General features: G+C 42.2%; 3 protein-coding genes across 5 annotated transcripts; 1 reads left to right on the plus strand and 2 right to left on the minus strand.

Moving 5' to 3' along the window:
* The first annotated feature begins 492 nt into the window (after nucleotides 1-492).
* On the plus strand, nucleotides 493-3,545 carry LOC308114236 (uncharacterized protein). Of its 2 annotated transcripts, none has more exons than XM_080470945.1 (5): nucleotides 493-899; nucleotides 977-1,138; nucleotides 1,218-1,441; nucleotides 1,756-1,837; nucleotides 1,926-3,543. In XM_080470945.1, exons 1-5 carry the CDS (start codon nucleotides 536-538, stop codon nucleotides 2,210-2,212), a joined length of 1,119 nt encoding a protein of 372 aa, XP_080327071.1. In that variant the 5' UTR covers nucleotides 493-535; the 3' UTR covers nucleotides 2,213-3,543. The 2 variants fall into 2 exon arrangements, with proteins under 2 accessions (XP_080327071.1, XP_080327070.1); XM_080470944.1 differs by having other exon boundaries at nucleotides 504-899; nucleotides 1,753-1,837; nucleotides 1,926-3,545.
* On the minus strand, nucleotides 2,489-12,495 carry chadlb (chondroadherin-like b). Its single transcript, XM_080470934.1, has 11 exons — nucleotides 12,335-12,495; nucleotides 9,431-9,595; nucleotides 9,156-9,350; nucleotides 8,664-8,819; nucleotides 8,429-8,574; nucleotides 7,419-7,700; nucleotides 7,113-7,332; nucleotides 6,221-6,494; nucleotides 5,732-6,144; nucleotides 5,290-5,456; nucleotides 2,489-4,213 (listed from the first exon to the last, which is right to left on the minus strand). The coding sequence occupies exons 2-11, from the start codon at nucleotides 9,593-9,595 to the stop codon at nucleotides 3,904-3,906; spliced, it is 2,328 nt and encodes a 775-aa protein (XP_080327060.1). The 5' UTR covers nucleotides 12,335-12,495; the 3' UTR covers nucleotides 2,489-3,903.
* Nucleotides 12,496-13,486: 991 nt separating this feature from the next.
* rangap1b (Ran GTPase activating protein 1b) lies at nucleotides 13,487-20,127 on the minus strand. 2 transcript variants are annotated; one of them, XM_080474858.1, is made up of 16 exons: nucleotides 20,076-20,127; nucleotides 19,335-19,448; nucleotides 19,118-19,245; nucleotides 18,933-18,992; nucleotides 17,945-18,124; nucleotides 17,736-17,870; nucleotides 17,425-17,583; nucleotides 17,223-17,336; nucleotides 17,030-17,129; nucleotides 16,625-16,709; nucleotides 16,291-16,510; nucleotides 16,090-16,173; nucleotides 15,895-15,997; nucleotides 15,680-15,768; nucleotides 14,782-14,903; nucleotides 13,487-14,635 (listed from the first exon to the last, which is right to left on the minus strand). In XM_080474858.1, exons 2-16 carry the CDS (start codon nucleotides 19,441-19,443, stop codon nucleotides 14,551-14,553), a joined length of 1,773 nt encoding a protein of 590 aa, XP_080330984.1. In that variant the 5' UTR covers nucleotides 19,444-19,448; nucleotides 20,076-20,127; the 3' UTR covers nucleotides 13,487-14,550. The 2 variants fall into 2 exon arrangements, with proteins under 2 accessions (XP_080330984.1, XP_080330985.1); XM_080474859.1 differs by lacking the exon at nucleotides 20,076-20,127 and adding an exon at nucleotides 19,792-19,839.
* Nucleotides 20,128-21,253: the final 1,126 nt, after the last annotated feature.

Here is a 21,253-nt window from a genome sequence, read left to right on the forward strand (position 1 = left end):
CTTTTGGGGAATTGTGCCAAGTGATTCTTCTTTCTAGATAGAGGTGGGTCAGCTAAGGCAACCCTGAGTATTTAAATGGCAGAAACTGAATATGGAGCTCTTTCAAAAAATGAATACTGTCAAAGTGGTGTAACAATGTTTTGTAAAAAGAAAATGTGAACTAATCTTAAAGGCTGAGGGAGGAGAGGTTGTTTATAGACAGGTTGTATACGCAGACTTGTTACAGTGGTGGTTGTGCAGGAAAACAATCACTGAGCCAAGTAAAGCTGTTACTGGGGATGTAGTGATCCAGCTGCTAGAGAAACCAAGAGAGACTAATAATGCCACTGGAAGGAGAACTAATCCTGCATGTATACAGGGCAGTCGGACTAAAATGGTACATGTATACTGAACAGTCGGAGTAGAACCAGACGACGCGACCTACGCATGCGCCACAAACCCAGCGCCAAATCCTGCCCCGGAAGTCAATCATCCTGTAAAAAGGTCAGCAGCGGATTAAAGAGATGAAGCTGGCTGGCGGCCAACAACTGTAAACATGGCGAAAACGGACGGCGTCCGCTTCTGGACGGACTCGGAGACGCGGTTCATGCTGTCCCAGCTGAAGGAGCTGAACATCTCCAAGTACATGGACGGGAGGAAGACGAGAAATGGCGACCTGTTCAAAAAAGTTGCGGAGGAGATGGACGGTGCGGGCTTTAAAAGGACGCCCGAGCAGATCCGCGTCCGCTGGAAGCACATGAAACAAGTGTACTACAACGCCAAGAAGAACAACCCGACCACGGGACGCTTCCCCGTCCCTTGTCCTCACAACGACATCCTGGAGGAGCTGCTGGGACGCAGACAGCTGTCCCACTCAGTGGACCCTGGAGTGGACATTGGGTTCAACGCTCCTGTCTCAGGTGACTTGAAGTTTACTCACGAGCCACGGAGCTACTATTGAATGATACCAAGTGTCTTTTTCGTGTGTCCTCCTCAGGGAGTGTGCTGGCTGCAGAGGTGAACCATGAAGAGACGGAACAAGAGCTTGATGAGTTGGAGTTGTCTGAGAGATCTTCCCCTCTCTCTTCTCTGATCCAGAGAGGAAGCTGTCCTCGCAGCGAGCAGCCAGGTACCAGCTCACCAAACCTGGATCTGCCTCGTGAGTTCTCCGCCGTTCTGTCTTTATCTGGTGTAAGCTGAGGGGTTTTACTTCAAACTGTTCCCATTTATCATTCCAGGGCCACCGTCTGATAGGAGGAGACGCCAGGTGTCAGACATGGATCACTTCCTGAAACAGATGCGACAGATGCAGAATGCCTGGATGGAGCAGTTTCAGCAAAGCCAGGAGCGGGAGGAGCGGCTGGTTCACAGCATTCTGCAGAGCAACGCAACTTTGGTGTCCACACTGATGGAGGGCATCCGCAGCCTGCAGCACTCTGTGCCTCCGACCTCATCGTCGCAGGTAGCACCAGACCATCATCACCCGGTACACCAGGGGTGTCCAAACAAGGTCCTGCTGGGCCGCCGTCCTGCATGGTTGAGGTCTTTCCCAGTTGCAACACATGCACCAGGGGGTCCTTCAGGACCTGGATCGGACATCCTTTTTACCAACATATGTAGTGTCTGCATGGACTATCGTTTTACCATTTGTATGAGGAAGTTTTTATGTCATAGAGCCATTTGCTATCTGAATTGTGTTTTTGTTTTTATGCAACACAACAACAATAATTATGAGACGGACTGAAATCAACTAAATGGCTTTATTGTGACCAGCAGACCGAGCCCAGTGAAAGTGCACAAGACGTTCCAACAAGCGTGCCACTCATTCACCCCAAACTTGAGCCCGAGGAGCAGGACAGTACGTGGTCTCCGACTCAACACTTCCCTCATTCATTGCATGTGAGTTGTGTGTTATAGTTACTTGCTAACGCACTTGTCTTTTATAGTTTCTTTAGTGCAGGTGAAAGGAGAGGAGGTGGAGATGGAGACCCCCGCCGAGCCCCCGAGCAACCTTCAGCAAGTCTCCGTGGTTGGACTCAAATGGGGAGAGGGAGGGCAGTCACTAAAGTCAGGACTGCATCAGGAGAGGAGCTGGGGGTACGAACAGATGACGCGACGTATGACTGCGGAAGAAGAAGACGGCAGATCGCTGGACGATAACGTGACCGGTTGGATCAGCACACAGCAGAGAGCGAGTAATAAAATCAAACTAGACAAAGAGGAGACTTGCTGAAACGGTGGCATGAATGAAACTATGGAGTGAGGTACAGAACAGAAGAATTTGAAGGAATTGTTTGATAAGACTGTATTGACTGGCTGGGTTCATTTGGAATCTTTATTTTAAAAAGAATATATATATATATACACCTAGGTTCATAGAACCTCTGTTATGGTTAAGCACTGATGGTTTACCCTTGTGAATCTTAATATATCAAATTTGACTTCTGACACTTTGGCCGTTCCCCAGGCTCCTGTTGGGGAAGCAAGTTTTCTCTGAACAGATCATTTAAAGCATAATTTATTTATTCAAAGGTTGTGAGAGACCATTCAAAATATGTGATGAGCCACCCAGCAATGTTTCAAAGGTTTCAATGCACAGAGTATATGAACGTAACACTGTTGACAGTGGTGCCAAAGTCTGCTGTAGTGTTAGTCAGTTCAGTCTTACTCGGCAGGTTTCTGTTCTCTGGTCCAAGGTAAAGAGACTACCAGGTATAAAGCAACCACTGCAGAGGCAAGTGCAGCTGGGAATCCTCAGGTCTCCATCGACATGAGAGAGAGTTCATTGTGGAGTCGCCACAGAGGATCGTCTGATCAAGTTTTCCCCGCCTCAAGTCAAGACTTCACAAAATTGGTCCCGTTTTATTTAACGTGATTATCAGGAACTTGAAATAAGCAGACGGAGCCGTTCTGTTCATCCTGACATTCAGGGAAGTTTCATTGTGCATCAACGACGAGACAAATCTTATACCGGAGTTTGTACTGTCACAAAGAAATGCCGGCGTTGGTGGAATGAAACAAGTGTAATTGACTGCTTCGACTTGTACCATATACTTGACCAGTATATAAACCATTTACCCTCCCAACAACTAGATTCAGAGTCTGTTCCCTGACATTTAATCCAATGGGAGGGACTTGAGTGGGATGAAGGATCATCTTCCTGTGTGATACTAATGCATAAGTTCTATTTCACGAGGAAAAAGCAGATTGTCACAAAAAGTAAAGCCTCTTTTTTTTTTTTTATAGAGATGATCCTAAATTTCAATGAACTCGGTATTAAATCACCCTTTAAAGATGTTATTACACGTTAACATGGTGTTTGCATAATGTTTGTGAAGACCTGTTAAGATTGTTTCAAAATGATTGCCTTGTCATTTAGAGTGTAACAGGACTCATTGTGCTCATTGTCGCGTCCGTTCATGTGATTTTGAAAGTGTGTTTGAGTTGTGAAAACATCAGCCAAATATTTGTTGTCATGTTTTTTATTTTTCGCCTCGCGTCATTTCCAGATTTATTTTTTTTTTCTCCTTTGCAATTGTGTAATAAATGAAAATGCCATTTCCCAGAATTAACGACGTCGGTGTTTCCTGTACAAATAGGTCATGACATTAGGGTGTAGTGGTTTCATCATTTCTGATTCAATAACAGCAGTGCTGCATTTGTCTTTATGACATTTACTTAATTTACATCTTAAGAGAGTACAACTTCCAACAAGAGCTGTTCATGCTGGGAGTGTGAAACGGTTTTCTACAGTATTGATTCAGCAGCAGGATGAAGTAAAGAGCTCGTAAGTGCATGTCAATGAAGACTGACTAGGTGTAAAACACAGCACAACTACAGTCCAAGCTGATTTTTACCCTTAAAATCTTTTATCTGTTGTCACTTTGCCAAAAGCTCCGGACTCAGAACTCAATGACAGCAGGTTCAGGCCATGCTGCGTTTCTTTGTGGCCTTGCTGGTTTTCTTCACTGCTCCCTGTTTGGTGCTTGGGCTCTTGCGCATTTTGGATTTGCCTTTCATCATTTTGACGTGCTGAAGGCCGTTGAGGTGCATCGGTTTGGGTTTGGTCGCCTTGGGTGGTCTGGCGGGCTTTGGGGTGGCGGTAGGGGCGGCCGGTAGACTCTCTCCTCCCGGACAGGCCTTGAAAATGTGAACGTCTTTGACCTTTCGACCTCTCAGTTCAGGGGGATTGGCACAGGTTGCTCGTACTTTCAGGTTAACTTTCTCGATCCACCTAGATGAAGAGGAGAGGGAAGATTCCTTCAGTATGTCCAGATAGTGAGTGAACGGTTTGATTTAATCACATGTTTAGCAAAGCTGTTATAACAAAACTAGTCCTCAAACAATAAAAAAAAAGAACTTGGTGGCAGTTGGCATTTCAAGAAATGTCTTCAAAACTAGATGAAAGAACATTTCGCTCTCAATCTATGAAGGATTTTATGCATTAATTCATCTGATTCTCGGCAACTTTCAATCACCCAAAAGACTGAATCCTTATCAAGTTCTTGCATCTGAATGGGATGAAATATACTTGATGCCATCGTGGCAACAAGAAAAACAAAAGGTTGGAGCCTTAATTATTTTATTAAAGAGTATTAGCTTGATATTAAGGGGTAAACCAGCAGTCGCTGGCAGTAATGGCCTGCCTGCTTAACAGTTGTGATTAAAATTGAGATGGGGAAGAAGGACTCACACATACAAATATTTTCTCTTGATATTACGGAGGTATTTGGGCTTTGGCCAGGATGTCCTAATTTTAGTTCAGGAGCAAACATATTGATCTTTTCTAGGCCAGGCTTGTAAAATTATAGCATAAAAACATATATAAAATCAACTTACAGTGTTTGAGTGAGAAAAAAAACAACTGCAAGTACATTATGAAAAAATGCTACTTAAGTATATGTATATATTTACAAGTGAGTGCAATGTCAACCTTTTGAACTCTGTTGCATCCAAAATTGACCTGAAATGTTCCAAAACTGTTTGCAAAAACGTTTCGCTTGCGAGAGCACACAACTTTCTGCAGCCTCCATCAAGCATTGTGAATAAATTCACCCTCAGGTTATGACTTTGACGCTGGCATGTTACTTATAGTTCGCTGCTGTGTAACCGTTCTCCTAGCTTTGGTCTCATTGGTTTTATGTGTGATCCCGCATGAATTATTACAAACAAAAGTTGCTTTTATTGAAGGATTTTTACCAAAACAGAGAGCTCGGTTTTGGCCCACACTCCCTATATTGGAAAAAATAACATCAGACATTCTTCCCAGTAGGCCTTAGTTTCAGAACCATTGTGCAGTGGGAGTCTTACATGCGCAGTGGCAGCAGAGGGCAGTCACACATCAGGGGGTTGTCAGCCAGGTTGATTACTTCCAGAGAGGTGAGGGGGTGGAAGTCAGGGACCTCCTCCAGCTGGTTGCCCTCCAGAAAAAGACTCCTCAAACCTGGACCTAGGCCTGTCAGGGAGTTCTGTGACATCTAGAAGGTGAAGGGATACAGTTTTTGTTTTAAGAAAAATATCCAGGTTATTGATGCAGAGTGTTTAAAGATACTGCCATCTCTTTTAAAGACACCTGAATCAAATGGTCTATACTCAAGGTCTGTATTGTGAGAGGAAATCAGAGATCATGGAGAAAAAAAACCCACACATGCAGAGGGAGGACATGCACACTTATAAAGGAATAATATTGTGCTTAGAGGAGAAAGTGCCAACCCTAAGTAGAACCATCATTGGGTTTACATTGCATGCTGACCTTCTCCAGACCCATGTTATCCAGATACAACTCTTTCAGTGTCCTCTCCAGAGGTTTAAAGGCGTTCGGTCCCACCCAGCGGATCGTGTTTCCAGACAGCCTGAGGTCTCTGAGATTCACAGTCTTGCCGAACGCCTCCGTGGGCACGTCCTTCAGCTTGTTCCCACCGAGGTGGAGCGTATCAAGGTCGTTGGCTTCCTCCAGAGCTCTGGGCGACACATGTTCAATGGCGTTCCCGGTGAGGTAGAGTGCTCTGACACCCTCTGCCCCTGTCATGATGCCTGGCTCCAGCTTGGTGAGGGCATTGTTCTCTAAGTGGAGAGCCAGCAGACTGGGCACCAGCTTGAAGGCTCCTTTGGGGAAGTTGGCAAAGCGATTCTTCTCCAGGTGAAGGTAAGTTAACTGAGGCAGACCTGTGGATTTAGATCAAAAGCTATAAAGAGAGTTGGTTGTTGGTAAAAACTACCTTCCCTTAAAAGATCCTCTCGCCTTTAAAAGCATCGGGACTGAGGGAGGAGAGGTCGTTTTCTGACAGGTATAGATAGATGAGGCCCTTCATCCCACTGAAAGCTCCTCCCTCCACCTCCACAATCTTGCAGCGTTGGAGGTGCAGGGACACCACCTGTGCGACTCCAGGGAAGCTGTTGCTGGGGATGTAGTGAAAGTGGTTTCCTCGCAGGTCCAGCAGACGTGTGTTGGGGGAGAAACCTCGCGGCACCTTGGTGTGGCCACGGTTCTCACATGAGGAATGGTGTGTCTCTGCCTGCAGATAGTGGAAGAATGGAAGTCATAAAAAGGCCATCTAAGCCCTGTTATGACGAAACATGAGAAAGCGGAGAGAAGTATTGCATTAAGTCTAGTCATGATTTTCTTTATTACATGGCTCCAGACTTGACATGATTCACATTGTGTGTGTTTGTGGGTTGCATAGTTTTTTTGTAAAAAAAAGGTAAAACTGTCTAATAATCAATTTTTTTCAGTTCTTCAATCATATAAAAAGCACATATTATCCAGGGTCGCCAGTTGTTAACATTTGTCTGCATATTTTGTCAGTTTTTGATAGACATAAATAACCAACAAAACAAAGAACATGCAAAATTGCTTCAAAAAGAGTCACAGTAGTTGAGACTGCTAAAATGTCAAAACTGATGAAAAAGAAGGGTGGTACTGCTGAAGCAGGTGCTAAAACAGCTGAGAATTTAATTAAATCCTAAAACATCATTGAATCTTCATAAATGCAATAGAAGATACAGTGATTTTAGAAGTTAAACATGTTTTGTGGCTCCAATTATATTTTATGTGGTGGAACGTGACAAGAACTGTGCTTTTGGTCATAAAGGTTGCAGACCTCTCATCTTGCCAGTCCACTAAACCCACTCACCTCACAGACACAATTAGCCGGACACTTGATTTTGTTCTCTGGCTCCATGGTTGGCCGTGGCGTGACCCTGGTTGCCTCCTCAAACTCAGCCTTCAGCATAGCCTCCTGGCTCTGGCAGCGCAGCTCCGGCGGGTGGACGGCTTCAAGGTTCTCCCCTGAGAGATGGGCCGGTCCTCCACATGTTCCCATCAGCTTCACCTTTCTGCGGATAGCCCACTCTCTGGTGAAACCCCCCCCCCCCCCAAATTACAGTGAGTGAGGATTACTTGACTGTGTTATTACCTAATAATCTAAAGTCTTTATTACCTGAGCGGACGCAGGTAACAGTTGCAGTAAATGGGATTTCCTGCCAGGTTGAGGCGTGCCAGGTTGGGTGAGCCTTCAGAGAAAGGCTGGATGACACGCAGCTGGTTGTGGCTGATGTCCAGATGGAGGAGGCTGGGGCATTTTGATACGGCCGTGTTGGCCAGGTCCTGCAGGGACATGTGGTCCAGGAAGAGGTGGGTGAGCTTGGCCATAGACACCACCTCCTCTCCCAAGTACGTCATGGGGTTGTAGCCCATGTCGAGACGTGTCACCTCTGGAAGTCTTTATATAAAGAGGGAGAAGTGTGGAAGAAAAGAATTCATGTCACAAAGTTTGATAAAACAGGTAATAAGGAAAACAATAAACAAAGATTGACAGATTTTCATGTTGCTGACATCAACATGCTCGTTTTCTGTCCCACTATATTATCATTAAGGTAAAACTGTCAGCAGATTATTTTTTCTTAATTTGTTTTGATTTTTGAGAATAATACAGTTTAAACAAAAGAGTAATTGTGCCAAAATGGTCAAAATTTGGAGTATTACTTTGAAATGTAATAAAAAAGAAACTGTTGAGTAAAAGCCAAAATGTTGAGAATAAAGTTGTGAAAATGTTTAAAAGTCAAGATGTCAAGATTCAAATTGAATGAGTGGCAAAAAATCAAAAGAAAGTTCAATTATACAAATGTCCACAACAGATTTTTTTTTTTTTTTTAAATATAAAGATTGAACAATCAAGAGTTATGTAAAAATGTCAAGTTTAAAGTCAAACCGTCAAAGAAATCTTTCTAACTTAAAAAAGAAAAAAATGATAATAATAACGTGGTTTAAATTGTGTACAATTCCATAATTTTTGTGATCAGAAAATTTAAGTTGATTCTTTGAAATATTACAACAAGTATTTATTCATCTTGTGATTTCCTCACCCACTTTAACCTCCCGAGGTATCGAGTTAGATTTGTGTGTCTCAGCTGCTGACCATTGTCCTCACATCTCATCCAGAGCCATTACCTCGTCATCGTCTCCGTGGGGAAGAACTGCAGCTCATTGTGGTCAACACTGAGCCGAGTGAGCGTGAACAGACCAGCGAAGGCTTCGATGTCCAAGTAGTTGAGAGAGTTGTGACTGAGACGGAGCCACTTGATATTTTGTAGGCCCTGAAAGGAATCACAGATTCCCTGGAATCTTTTAAAAGCTTCAAAGCAGGAGACACTTCTAACTGTCTTGTTGTGGCTGTTTTGCGTACCTGGAACGCCAGGTTGGGGATGTAGACCAGCTGGTTGTGTGTGAGAGAGAGCAGGTTGAGGAAGCCTAGCTGGGAGAAAGCACCAGGCTGGATCTCTTCCACGCGGTTGCGGTCAATCATGAGCTGCTTCAGCGAGGACAGACCGTCGAATGACTCCTGAACACGAAGGCAGAACAAACTGTTTTACTCGACTGTGCTTTTAAATTGGAGCGACTTCTATATTGTCATTTGAGACTCGTTGATATCGGATTGCCCAAAAGATGTGTCCACAGTGAGGTCAATGTTTTTTTTCCGAGTGTGAAGCTTTGTTGGTGACAAAAAGCAGTTTCAAACGCCACTGTGAAGACGTACAGTATGTTTCTACTACTGAGCCTGTTGTGTATAAACTTGTGTTATCAGCAAACTAACCGCTGTCAGTTGCCCCCAGCGAAAGGGTCTATAATAAAATGAGAGGTGTGCAGAGGTAACTGGTCACTTGTCGTTCCTGATCACCTGATAAAGGATGTCGATATTGTTGTTGGCCAGGTTGAGGAAGACCAGGCGGCCTAGGCCACGGAAAGCCCCCTCCTTCACTCTGCGGACATTACAGCGCTGCAGTGACAAGTGAGTCAGGTAGGGGGTGTGTTTGAAGGCCCCCGTGGGAAGCTCCTGGATATCGTTACCACGAAGATCCAGCTTCACTGTGATCTACAAAAAAACAGAAGATCACACATCATGAGAGTGCATCTTGAGGATACTCAATGAAGGCTGGGATGTGACTGGGACACCTCGTCCAGAGTCGGAGGCACTTGGGTCAGGTTCTTGTTGACACAGGTCACCGTGAGCTGGATCTGGTCGCAGACGCACTGCTGCGGACATTTTGCCGTGAACGCTGCTGGGATGCAGAGAAGCACCAGGAGCCAGAGGGTGTCTGGACTGAGCCGGGAGCACATCTGAGAGGGGAAAAAGAGCATTTATTTCATTCACATATGCTTTTGGGCCAAACACCAACATCTCAGCTGCTGCTGCTGCTGCTGCTGCTGCTGCTGCTGCTGCTGCTGCTGCTGCTGCTGCTGCTGCTGCTGCTGCTGCTGCTGCTGCTGCTGCTGCTGCTATGTGTTTTAATATCCTCTTGTTGTGACTAATCCTTTCACAGGTAGTCATTGTTGTTTGTTAGCGTTTCAGTAAACTTTGTGTAAGTTTTGTTTTGGCTACTCCCCTTCACTCATATTTAAATACAATTTACACAATCTAATCTACTCACTTTAAAAATAATAAATTAAATACGCCCCACAATTGGAGATAATATTATCTGATCTGCATCATTGTAGCCAGTACATTTGTTTATTTAACTCAAAAATTCTTGGTGTATGCTTACATTTAGTCGGCACAGTGTTATCTCTGTATCTTTTGATTGTCAGTCTGAAAAATATCTGTACATACATAATCGAACTGGATCAAATGCCTGCAATAGGGAATAGGATTAAATGTAGTTAAAAAGTACTTGAGCCATTTAAACATCAGTGCTTTTAAATGTAACTCAGAACAATTCAAGTACTTGAATCCAAATTTTAATACGTCTGATCGTCTGAAATGTTGCATTTACATAATGAATAAAGTACAGGTTAAAGAAATATCTAAGTAATTATATCCTATTTTATCAGCTATATTTTACATAATCAACCCAATTTTTGAGAACTGGTTTTATATATTGGATCATGACATTGAGCAATAAAGAATCAGAGTTTGACACCACTGCAGGATGTTAATATGGAGGTTGAGAAATAACATGCCTTTATGAAATGTTTCAGCCCCAACAGTTTCTGCTTCAAAAAGCATGCATCTACAGGTTATTTGGTGGACCTGAACTCACATTTACTCTATTAAAAAGCTGTGTTTATTTGATTCATCCTATTTTTCTTCCATTCCCAAGCTTAACACGAAAAAACAAACAAAAAAAACCTCCATCATCCTGTACTTTTGGGGGATTAGTGCCATTTGGTCAGATTGATCTGCCCTAGTCTTCACTGGAATGCCTTAAAACCACATTCCCATGTTGGATCAGCAGTCTTGATCCACAGGAATGGACATGAAAAGCTTCACAGCTCCACACTCTGAATTTCGGAGTCTCAAAATGTTGACACGTGCAGTGGTGCCGTGCCTAAGCCTTTCTGTCAAAACTGCCTCATCAGATCCTATCACTATACTGGACCCTTTGGTAGGCATTCATTAAATCTAAATGTTATACTGCATTAGGATATTTCAATACCTCAAAGTCAGTATAAAATTACATTTTCTGTCATTTACAGATGATGAAATATGTTACAAAAATTACATTGACCAAAAATTTCACATTAGATAACCATTTCAACATAAAGTCTCTGGATGGGATACTTTTTTTCACTGGATTTCCTGTAAATGATTGGTGACATAACACTGTCCTACTTTAGCCTCTGTTCTATTATATGAGGAAATGTACACAAAAGACATAAGTCTAACTACATCTCAGATTTACTTGTACAATATGAAACATCCAGAAGGCTGAGGTCTCCAGGAAGCATTTTACGCTTTCCAAAGTTAGAAGAAACAAGGTGAATCAGATTTTATTTCCTACGTGCATCAACCAGGCCTTAAAACACTGTTATTTGTTCAGGCTTTCAAATAAACAACAACATTTACTCATGTATAATCTTTATCTTAATAAAGCATTATTCATCCTAATTTTGTATGCCTTTCTTAATTGCTTTGTTTGAATGTATGTCTTTAATGTCCTTGTAAGATATTGTGAACTGCCTTGTGTCTGATTGGTGCCATAGAAATAAACTTTGCTCTGCCTAAATATGTTTAACTAAAAGAAATGGGTATGTGTGAGAAAACTTGTACTAGTTTTATGTGGCCAATGCTTTGCTCATGCACTCATGTGTTTGAATGATGTTTCACTAGTCAAAGCATCAGCAGCTCCAATCCATACATTTCTACTGAAAACTAAATGTTTATATTTATATTATTGTCAGACATGCACAATTATAAGTCCAAAAGAATCATGTCAATATTAGGGACCCCCGTTTGTGCAACACTCATCTGAAGTCACGGGCATTTGACATTGTTTTCTTATATAAGTCAGACTGTGTTGAAGGTGAGATTTTCTCATTTCAGAAACTTTGCAATTAATCTTTGAATGAACTTGACGTGGAATACAGTATGAAAAGCGTAGATATTCAGCCGGGTTTTGTTCCAACGACCCCCTGTACAGAAAGGGGCCAAGAAACTAGAGACGGAGGAATTTCCTCCGTCCGGACTGTTTGGCCGCGTCCCTCTGGGGATCAACAGTCCAAACCGCAGAGGAGCCTCCGCTGCTGCCGCGCACAAAGACGCACACTGTCTTACCCTGTCGGTGTTGTGCCAATGTGCGTTCACTACGTAGGGAATGTGTCTTCAGCGCCCGAAGCGGTAAGAATATAGTGTTAATGCAGAAATCATCATGAATATTCTCCCCAACTAGTGCGTAAAGAGGAGTTGACGCTGCCAAGCGTTGACAATTAGGCTACACAATCACAAACTTAGCTTTATGTTTTCTTCTCAACACACACAGTAAATGTATAAAATAAATAATTTTAGATTGTATATATTAGAATGAAAAAGTACTTTATAATTCCTTTTCTTGGCCGAGTCCGCTTTACGCACAAACGCACCTTGGTATTGCCGTGGTTCTGGCTCTGGTTCTTGTTCCGTCCAGATGCTCGTCTCCACTAGCCGCTGCGTCTCTCTCACGGACTCTGACGCTCTGCCCCCGGTTGTCCCCCAATCCAAAACAAACTCCGTTTATCCCCTTCATCCACAACTTCTCCCCTGTGGACGCGCACGCACCTCCACCTCCCACCTCCCACCTCCGGACTCCGAGCTCGTTAAAGAAATAGTTCACTCCAGTGTGCAAACTTGTTTTCACCTCACAGCCATGCCACGAGGATGGAAGCTATTCTTTTATTCACGACTCTCACACAAAAAAGCAAGCTTTTAGCACAACAGACTATATTTTATACAATCCTGACCTAGTTTGGTCACCTTGGATCATTATTGGGTGACCATCTGAGAAGAATAAGTGAAAACTGTGTTTTCATAATACATTTTATGCTGTCTCCAAAATAAACGTGGGGAAAACACTAATATTAGGAACTTCCCACTGCAAAAGGGGAAAGTTTCTTCATCAAGCCATCTCTTTAAACCAATTCAGAATTGCAGGGCACTGGAGTCAATCCCAGTCCTCAACAGATCACCAATCCATCAGGGGGCAAACCCATTCACAAGTAATTATATTTCAACAAATAGCCTCAAACAATGTTTGGACTGTAGAAATTAGTGCCTTGAATCAAAACATACACAAACAGGTAGAACATATGCAAACTGGACTTTTTAGGGCAATAATCTGAACCAGTACACAGCCCTAAAACGTTTCTTCCCAGGAGGACCTGTGATTCCACTCAATAGTGATATTTGTCCATCTATATGAGAATTATACATTTGAATATTTATATTACAAGCACAACTTATTGAATGAGTCAACTTGTATGAGGGTGAATTTAAAGCTATGTTTCAGTTATCTGCAGACTTTCATTGGACAACTGTCCATGGAATGATTTTAATGAGGCTTTTTAAGAATCTTGCAAATGTTTAAGGGTTTGCAATTCATGGTTCAAAAAATGTGTTTCATCATACTTGTATTAACTTTTATAAAAAGGTATGCTCCACCAAAAACTCTGTTAGAATGACAGCATCTTGTTCAGTGGCAGATCAAACATCAGTCGAGCTCTTAAAAGTTTTATGGAATAAACACAACACACGGGGTTGATCTAATTTGTTAGACTGGTTATATTTAAGACAGAGCATTCATTACAAATTAACATCAGGTAAACAGACATTAGTTAAAGAAACTTAGTTATGTAAAGTTATTCAGATTAGCATTTAAATGCTTATAGTATATGTTCCATTTGGCTCCCATTTCCCTTAAAAGCTCCAAGGCATCACAATCATACAAAGAGCGATATGTCATGCAGCAGCATCTGATGAAAGTGATTCTGTTCCGTTTCCTTGCAATGCGCCGGCTGCTGTCTGCGCAGATCAATGCAAGCATGCACACAAACACACACTAAATATTCAGGTTCATGGGTGCGAGTGTGTGTGGTGCAGCAGCATGCAGCCCGCTCGTCCACAGTGGTCTGATGTAAGCGGATCTTATGAACCGCAGCAGGATGATTGTGACTGGACAGATTGTCCCAGGACTTGACCTTCCTGCCTCTTTACCAAAAAAGTGGTCATAAATGCAACAAGCAATAAGAGGACCTCCTTTCTTAGTCATTTAAAGTGGCAAATTAACTTCCAAAGCAAGTATCACAGTGTAAGCAACAGATAGAAAACTGCAGTAAATCTGTAGATATGTGTATCAGAACTCTTCAGTATTTGCCAAATTTGAAAAAACAATTTAAAATTTCTTGACACAAAAAAACCAAATCTGTTTTTGAGTTTAGATAGGTTGAATTGACATATTTGTTGTAAACAGGATGTAAATGTTTTGAAAGGTGCCTGTTAAACTTTCTGCTAAATTTCCTTTTTTTTCTCCTCCATTAAGTTCACAGCTACCCGTGAGAAGTTCTGTATTTTTTATTTTTTTTTGTTATTTGTATCTATTTTCTATAAAAATATAAGTCAAAAGTAGAAAAATAAACATTAAGACATTCTGGACAGCCTCTTGCTACACTTTCATAAAATATACAACATTCAGTGGTTCTGCTTGTCCTTTTGTTCAAGAGTAAAGCTTCCCTGTTTGTTCTGATGTTGGAAAAAAAAAAAAAAGAGTGAGTACAGTGTGTGTCTGCGTCCCTGTGTTGGTCCTGGCTGCGGCTGAATGGTGGGATCAGTGATGCTCAAGGCTCCTCTTCTCCAGAGCGGCGCTCAGCCTCTCCGAGGCGTCGCTGCAGGACTTGAGAGCCTCGTCGTTCCTGAAAGTGGCACAAACAATGCCACATAACAGGCTGGTTTAGTTAAAAAAAAAAAAAAAGCACAGACGGACGCTTTTTTTTTTTTATCAAGGATAGAAACAGGAGACTGCGGCTCAGAGAGTTGTGTGGATAAGGGATAGTCGTACTTGGACAGGAAGATGTGGAGCAGTGAGGCGTGGTGCTGAGGGAAGTAATCCTGCTGGACGGCATGTTCCAAACACAACAGATGACCTGAGACCAGCAGAGCCTTCTTCACTTTTCCCTCTCCCTGAAAAACCAGGCAAGTAGAATCACAGGCTTGTGGTTGTGTCCCACTGCCGCACTTCACTGTCATGCCTGTCTGGACACTTCCAATGCATCCAGGAAGTATTCACATCACTTCCTACACTTTCTGGGATGTTACAGCTGTTTTCCAAAATAGACGAAATACTTTTTTTTTTTTTCTTCATCGAAATGCTACACACATTACTCCATAATGACAATGTAAATAAAGATTTTGGGAGGATGATGGAGGTTACTGTGCTTATTGAGACGTTCAAAACTGCAGAAATCTTTCCAGATTTGTGCCTGGAGACAATCCTGTCTCGCAGGTCTACAGACAATCCCTTTGACTTCATGCTTGGTTTGTGCTCTGACATGTGCCGTCAGCTGGGAGACCTTATATAGACGGCGTGTTCCTTTTCAAATCATGTCCAATCATCTGAATTGACCACATTTGAACTCCAACGAAGTTCTAGGTGCATCTCAAGGATGATCAGTGGAAAGAGGAAGCAACTGAGCGCAAGTTTTTGCTCCATGACAAAGTCTGTGAATACTTATGTACAAGGGATTTCATAGTCGTTTTTTAAAAGAAGTTTCACATTGTCATGATAGGGTATTGTGTGTAGAATTTAGTTATATAAATAAATTTATTTCGGAATAAGGCTTTAACAGCAAAATGTTGAAAAAGTGAAGCACTGTGAATACTTTACAAATGCACTATATATCAAATATGCATCAGCAACTTTATTACACGTGAACTGTATATTCTATAAACTAGTGTACCTTGAGGAGTCCCATCCTGACCAGCAGCACTGAGAGGAACGAGTATGAATGGAGAGCAGAACCAGACAGGAGCTTCTTCAACACTGCATCTGTGGCCCACAGTGACACAAACCAGTGAAACCAAAGAGTATCAACGCTCAGCAACAAACCTTTAAGAAATCTGGAATCAAGTAAACAACAAAACAGCTCCTTGTAGTCAGATGGACATAATTCACCTGTAGTTCCTAGAACGGCTGTTTTGATCTCCGGATCCTCACTGTGCAAGGACGCAACTTTCAAAAAGACATCAGCTGCTTCGTGTGGCTCGGACGCATCGACCTGGCGAGAGCAGGTCAGAGTGTTAGCCATCGTTAAGTTGTCACGCTGAGAATTGCAAAGACAGAAAAGGATATTGTGTCGAAGCATCTCACATGTTGCTGCAGGTTTGCCCTCATGTCTCCCAGCTGGAGGAGCTTTTCTGGAGAGGGGCAGCTGAGGAAGGACACAACCTCTGCCTGAGAGGAGACAAAGACACGAGACAGTCGGTTGTTTGCACTTTGTGGATTATCAAGGTATGAAAATCAAGCGATGGAACGGTTTTACTTTCTATAGAAACTAATATGTTAACGTACAGGGCTTTGAGCTTTCACAGGACTGTCTTCTTGTCGCGTCATTCCGTTCTCCTTCACCATTCCACCGTACTCATCGTTCTCGTCATTAGAGCCTCCAGTGGCATCATCATCCTCTTCCTCCTCCTGGTTTTCATCATCATCATCATCATCATCATCATCATCATCATCATCATCATCGCCATCTTCCTCATCCTTGTCATCAGGTTCTCCCTCATCGTCACTGTAACCAATTCCAATGAACGTATTCTCACAGCTGCTCTCATGTTTTAGAGCAGTTTCACAGTAATGAAAGCCTGAGGACAGATTCTGTGATTACTTTCGTCATGTGTTTTACCTGAGTGATGCCAGCACGTCTCCTTTGTCCTTGTTCTCCATGGCCTCTCTTAAAGCCTCACAGCCTTCGTCTCCCAGACAATTACCTGTTATTGTGACACATTCAGTTATGAAAACACTTGGAAGTCCTTATATATCTTCATTTTTGACAACTGAAACATCCCATATAGCTTGAGAAAGAAAAGTAGAGTATTTTGAAATTGTATGGATGGAACAAAAGACATTTTCCCTGAAGTCGGAAAAAGATCGATCCCGAAGAAATCAACTGATTCTGTCCTCAGGTTAAAAGACAGTTGTTGAGTTAATCAACAACTCAAATTACAAAAACTACTTTTCGTTAATTAAAAACCTTCCCCTAAGATATTTAATATGTTTTGCAATTCACAAGTATGAGCATGCATTGTACCGTTCATATCCACTTTCTCCATATGAGATTTGTCCATTACAGCTTGAGCCACGACAAGGGCCGCAGCCTCTGTGATCTCACCAAACGACAGATTGAGTTCCTAGAAAAGACAGAAAGAAAACAAAAAACTGCTAATAAGATCTGTGAACAGAATCCACACACACAAACAGACGAGAATTGTCGGTAGACTGACCTTGAGGATCGGCAGACCTTCTCTCAGAACAGCAGCGAGCGCGATGGCTCCCTCCGAACGCACCAGACAGTCGCCAAAGTTGATCACCTGAACGTTTCTGAGGTGTCTCAGGGCCTACACGACGAAGAACAAAGAAAACTGCTTCAACACAGGATTGTGTTTTTGTGGTTTAACAATACTCCAGATTGGAACCAGGCTCCACCTGTGCCATTGCCAGCGTTCCCTTTTTGGTGAAGGTGTTGTCATTAAAGTTGAGAACTCGAAGCTCTGGGTTATGTCGCATTGCTGAAGCCAGCGCCACCACTCCGGGGTAATTGATACCATTCTGGGGCATGTGGACCTCTTCCAAGCTGCCCATCAGCTGCACCAGAAAAGAACAAACACAGTCTTCAGGATACATATTTCATCTTGCGAACAAAGACACAAGCAAAAAGTCAACCAATAATAACTTATAGTTACTAGAAGTTAACTAGATATCAAAAGATCAGTCCTGTCATGTGAATGTTTTTCTACCTGAAAGGCCTTAGCCAGGGCGCTAGCTCCTTCATTTTCCAGGCGATTCCTCCCTGCTACAAATATTCTCAGGCGGAGAGGAGTCCCGAGGGCCGATGACTGTCGTTGGCTCTCCATCAGAGCTTCAGCCAAGATCTAAGTTGATCAGATAAGTACGTAAGTTCTTTTCATTTGATTGCTGGAAATAACACCTCTCTAGCAGCTCTCACCTTGCCTCCCCCGATGCCCATGCCGCAGTTGTTGAGCCGGAGCTCCCTCAAAGTGTGGCAGGAGGGGCTCTTCAGCAGCTGCTCGATTCCCTTGACGCCATCCGGGCCGAAGGCGTTATCGCTCAAGTCCAGCTCTGTGAGCCGGGTTCCGGCACTCATTAAAGCACTGCCCAAAAACCTCTGGAGAAAAATGTAAGAAGAGGAATGATGAACATACAACCTAATACATTTTTTCCCCCCCAACAAACTCTACTGAACTAATTTGGATCTTGCTGACTATATCCACAACACAGCAGTTGCAATCAACTGATTTGTTGAGCAAAAAAATCATTTCCGTTTCAGAGTTCAATCTATCAATTGTATTTATAAATGCAGTTATTATGCAGAAAACCCTGATGGGTTTACTGTCCACTGAGCTTTATGCTTTGTTTCTATACAATGTTTTGTTTCTAAGTGTTTTATATACAAGAATACCTCATTTCTGTGGACACGGATGTGTACTATGCATGACTTTGAATCTGATGACAAATTCAAGAACAAGAACAGGCCCTCAGTAGAGCGCATATCTTCGCCAACACCAGATTTGTTTGCGGAACCGAGTTAGCATCCCTAACATGATTGCCATTAGCTCATATCGATCCTAACTAGGTAGGTCAGAGATGTTGATCCCCTTTGAGCTCTTCCATGAGGTGCCTCTTCCTTCTGCTTTGTATGGGAACATTTTGGCAGTTTTTGGGGATTTATTCGGAAACTGTTAATGTCCCAAAATCTAATGGACTGGTCCTTGGATGATGACAAATCATCTCTGAAAATTACATGCAATTCTGGGGAGTAGTTTTTTGTGAAGAATTGGTCAAATACATACATGCAAACCAATAAATAAATAAATAAATAAATACAAGCAGACAAAATATAGCGTTCTCGGCCAACTTTGGTGGTAACCCAACCTTCATTGGCAAAGGTACTGATGAGGGGCTGCAGTGCTCACCAGGGCTGTTGGGATTTCGGAGCGCAACCTTCCAGTAAACATGTCACTCCAATAGCATCTCTGAAGGACAGAATGGGAGAACATGTTTTGTTTTATGTTATGACAAGTTTTATGTTATTACATCTTTATGTTACTACAGTACCACCTATTGACATGATTTAAATGTCAGAAGAGAAGATGAGTACCTGCAGCAGGTCTTTGGTCTCCAGAGCTTTGGCAATAGCTTGGGCTGCCTCAACTCCCACAGTGTTCCCTTCCAGACGCAAAGCCCTCAAACCTTGGTACTGTTTGATTTCACACACCAGTTCCTTCACTAAAAACAGAAAGGGCAAGTTAGCATCACTGATGGTAAAAATATTTGTGAATTTTTAGAAGAAACAACTTCAAGCAAAGTCGTCTGACCTGACTCTGCGTTGTCAAGCTTCAGTCCCAAGCCTTTATAGCTCAGTTCATCCCCGACGTGGGTCTTGGACAGAGCATCAGCCAACTGAGAAATATCATCTGAGGCCATGTTGACTGTGAGGTAACAACCATGAGAAAAACAATAGACCCACAGATCACTCATTGTTCTTCTAAGCAGTGTGGAAATGAGCAGATGTGTATACCTCTGAAATTAATTGACCGCTTAATGACAGCCAACAAATTAGTTTTACTTAGCGAATATAAAAATAAAACAAGTATAAATTATAAAGTTAGCGCTTTTGCATTACCGGTGTTTAGGTTTATTTAGTTTCCCTATCAACTGGTGACAGACTTCCTTTAGCGCCCGTTGCCGTTACTAGTAACAGAAAATGTTAAAGAGCTGTGCTGACGAACGCCCTTTAATCACATTACAATGAAGTTCCTATAAGTGTCGTACCTTTAATGAGTCCCCTTGAAAGTCTCCAGTTACTGGCATTAACGTCGGACGCTTAAAGGAAGTCGGTCACCAGTTAACATGGACCCCAATCAATCCCAAACACCGGTGCTAACTAGCGGCTTTAACGTGGGCATCATAAAATCCTATTGAAAGCTAATGTGACTTCCTCAGTTCAACCCACCTCTCTTTCCGTCATATAGTTTTCATTAATGTATAAAAAACAAGTAAAAATTCACTGATATCACCAAAAGGAGAAACTTTAATGTGAGAGTAGACACACGCACCTTCTTCCGCGCGGCACGCCGGTTGCTAAATTGTGTGACGTCATGCGATGTCGTGTTTTCCGTTTAATGAGGGAAATAAGTCCAGTGCACGCGATTTACCGTCCTCTGCTGGCAGCCTCCGACATGCTCATCACTGCACAGCTACTTTTAGTAAAAAAGACAAAGTGTCTAGAAGAGGCAGTCCAGACATATCAATCTTCTTATATCTATCCTCATGAAGATTATTAAGGTGGCACATTGGGGCTGCAATGATGGAATAAATATATAGTTGTTGTTTTTTATTGTGAGGTAAAAAAGTAAATTGTGTGACAATGATCAAAAATAAAAGTCCAGAATGCAATGAGAGTAAAGCTGAATATTTGAATGATGGTAAAATGTGTAATTTTTGATTTTGTGGAAATATAGACATTTCTATCACATTCCCTGTGTGGCCGCACATCCTCACTTTCAGACACCTGTCACTGTATTTTGCACTCTGTGCATTCGTTTGTGTTTTTTTTTGTTATACATCTTTTGCGTATTTTGTTAGTATATAGAGCCTGGTGGACAGCCAGTGCCAAACTTGAGCGCATCTAAACTAATCTAATCTATATTCTGCACCACAACAAAGAAAGATTTAAAAGTTTAAATTTACATTTATTATGGCACTATTTTACAGGCCCGCCACAATCATGATGAAATTGGGCTGTTTGTAACCCCTGAACTAAAACATGTTTCACACCCCTGGCACTGTTGAACACTGAACACTATTAACATTGCTTATATTACTGATGCTGCTATTAAGTGTATTTTTTCCTATCTTGATTGCTTATATTTCTATGTGTATATATACAATCTAATTATTTATTTATAGAAAAAACAGACTATGTAAAACTCTATTGTCTTTAACTATTTTGCGCAATTTGAAATTACCGCTGTGATGAACAAATGTCCCTATGTGGGATGAATAAAGTCTTATTTAGTCTAACCTAATCAGTCCCTATTTCCTCTGCACAATATGACAGTCTTGATTGTGTATGATTCCTGTCTGATGTGAGCTGCAAGACACGTTTAATTTCTCATAATAATTTCCCTTCTATTCTATTGCCAGTCTTACAAAAAAAGGGACATTCAAACGTGCACATTTTTCTTTTTTTATAATCAATGTTTCTACTTCACTCTGACTCACCTGGAGACGC

The sequence above is a fragment of the Lipophrys pholis genome (genome assembly GCF_963383615.2).
Source record: "Lipophrys pholis genome assembly, chromosome: 1".
Classification (NCBI taxonomy): Eukaryota; Metazoa; Chordata; class Actinopteri; order Blenniiformes; family Blenniidae; genus Lipophrys; species Lipophrys pholis.

Bases quoted from the DNA above. Each gene is read 5' to 3' on its own strand.
- LOC308114236 (XM_080470944.1), top strand. From the start codon at position 536: ATGGCGAAAACGGACGGCGTCCGCTTCTGGACGGACTCGGAGACGCGG. The intron at 900-976 runs GTGACTTGAAGT...TGTCCTCCTCAG, and splicing joins GTTCAACGCTCCTGTCTCAG to GGAGTGTGCTGGCTGCAGAG. The intron at 1,139-1,217 runs GTGAGTTCTCCG...TTATCATTCCAG, and splicing joins ACCAAACCTGGATCTGCCTC to GGCCACCGTCTGATAGGAGG.
- chadlb (XM_080470934.1), bottom strand. From the start codon at position 9,595: ATGTGCTCCCGGCTCAGTCCAGACACCCTCTGGCTCCTGGTGCTTCTC. The intron at 8,820-9,155 runs GTGATCAGGAAC...CTTCGTGTTCAG, and splicing joins ATATCGACATCCTTTATCAG to GAGTCATTCGACGGTCTGTC. The intron at 6,495-7,112 runs GTGAGTGGGTTT...CACTATCTGCAG, and splicing joins CGGCTAATTGTGTCTGTGAG to GCAGAGACACACCATTCCTC.
- rangap1b (XM_080474858.1), bottom strand. From the start codon at position 19,443: ATGGCCTCAGATGATATTTCTCAGTTGGCTGATGCTCTGTCCAAGACC. The intron at 17,337-17,424 runs GTGGAGCCTGGT...TTCGTCGTGTAG, and splicing joins GAACGCTGGCAATGGCACAG to GCCCTGAGACACCTCAGAAA. The intron at 15,998-16,089 runs GTGAGATGCTTC...TGCTCTCGCCAG, and splicing joins GGGCAAACCTGCAGCAACAT to GTCGATGCGTCCGAGCCACA.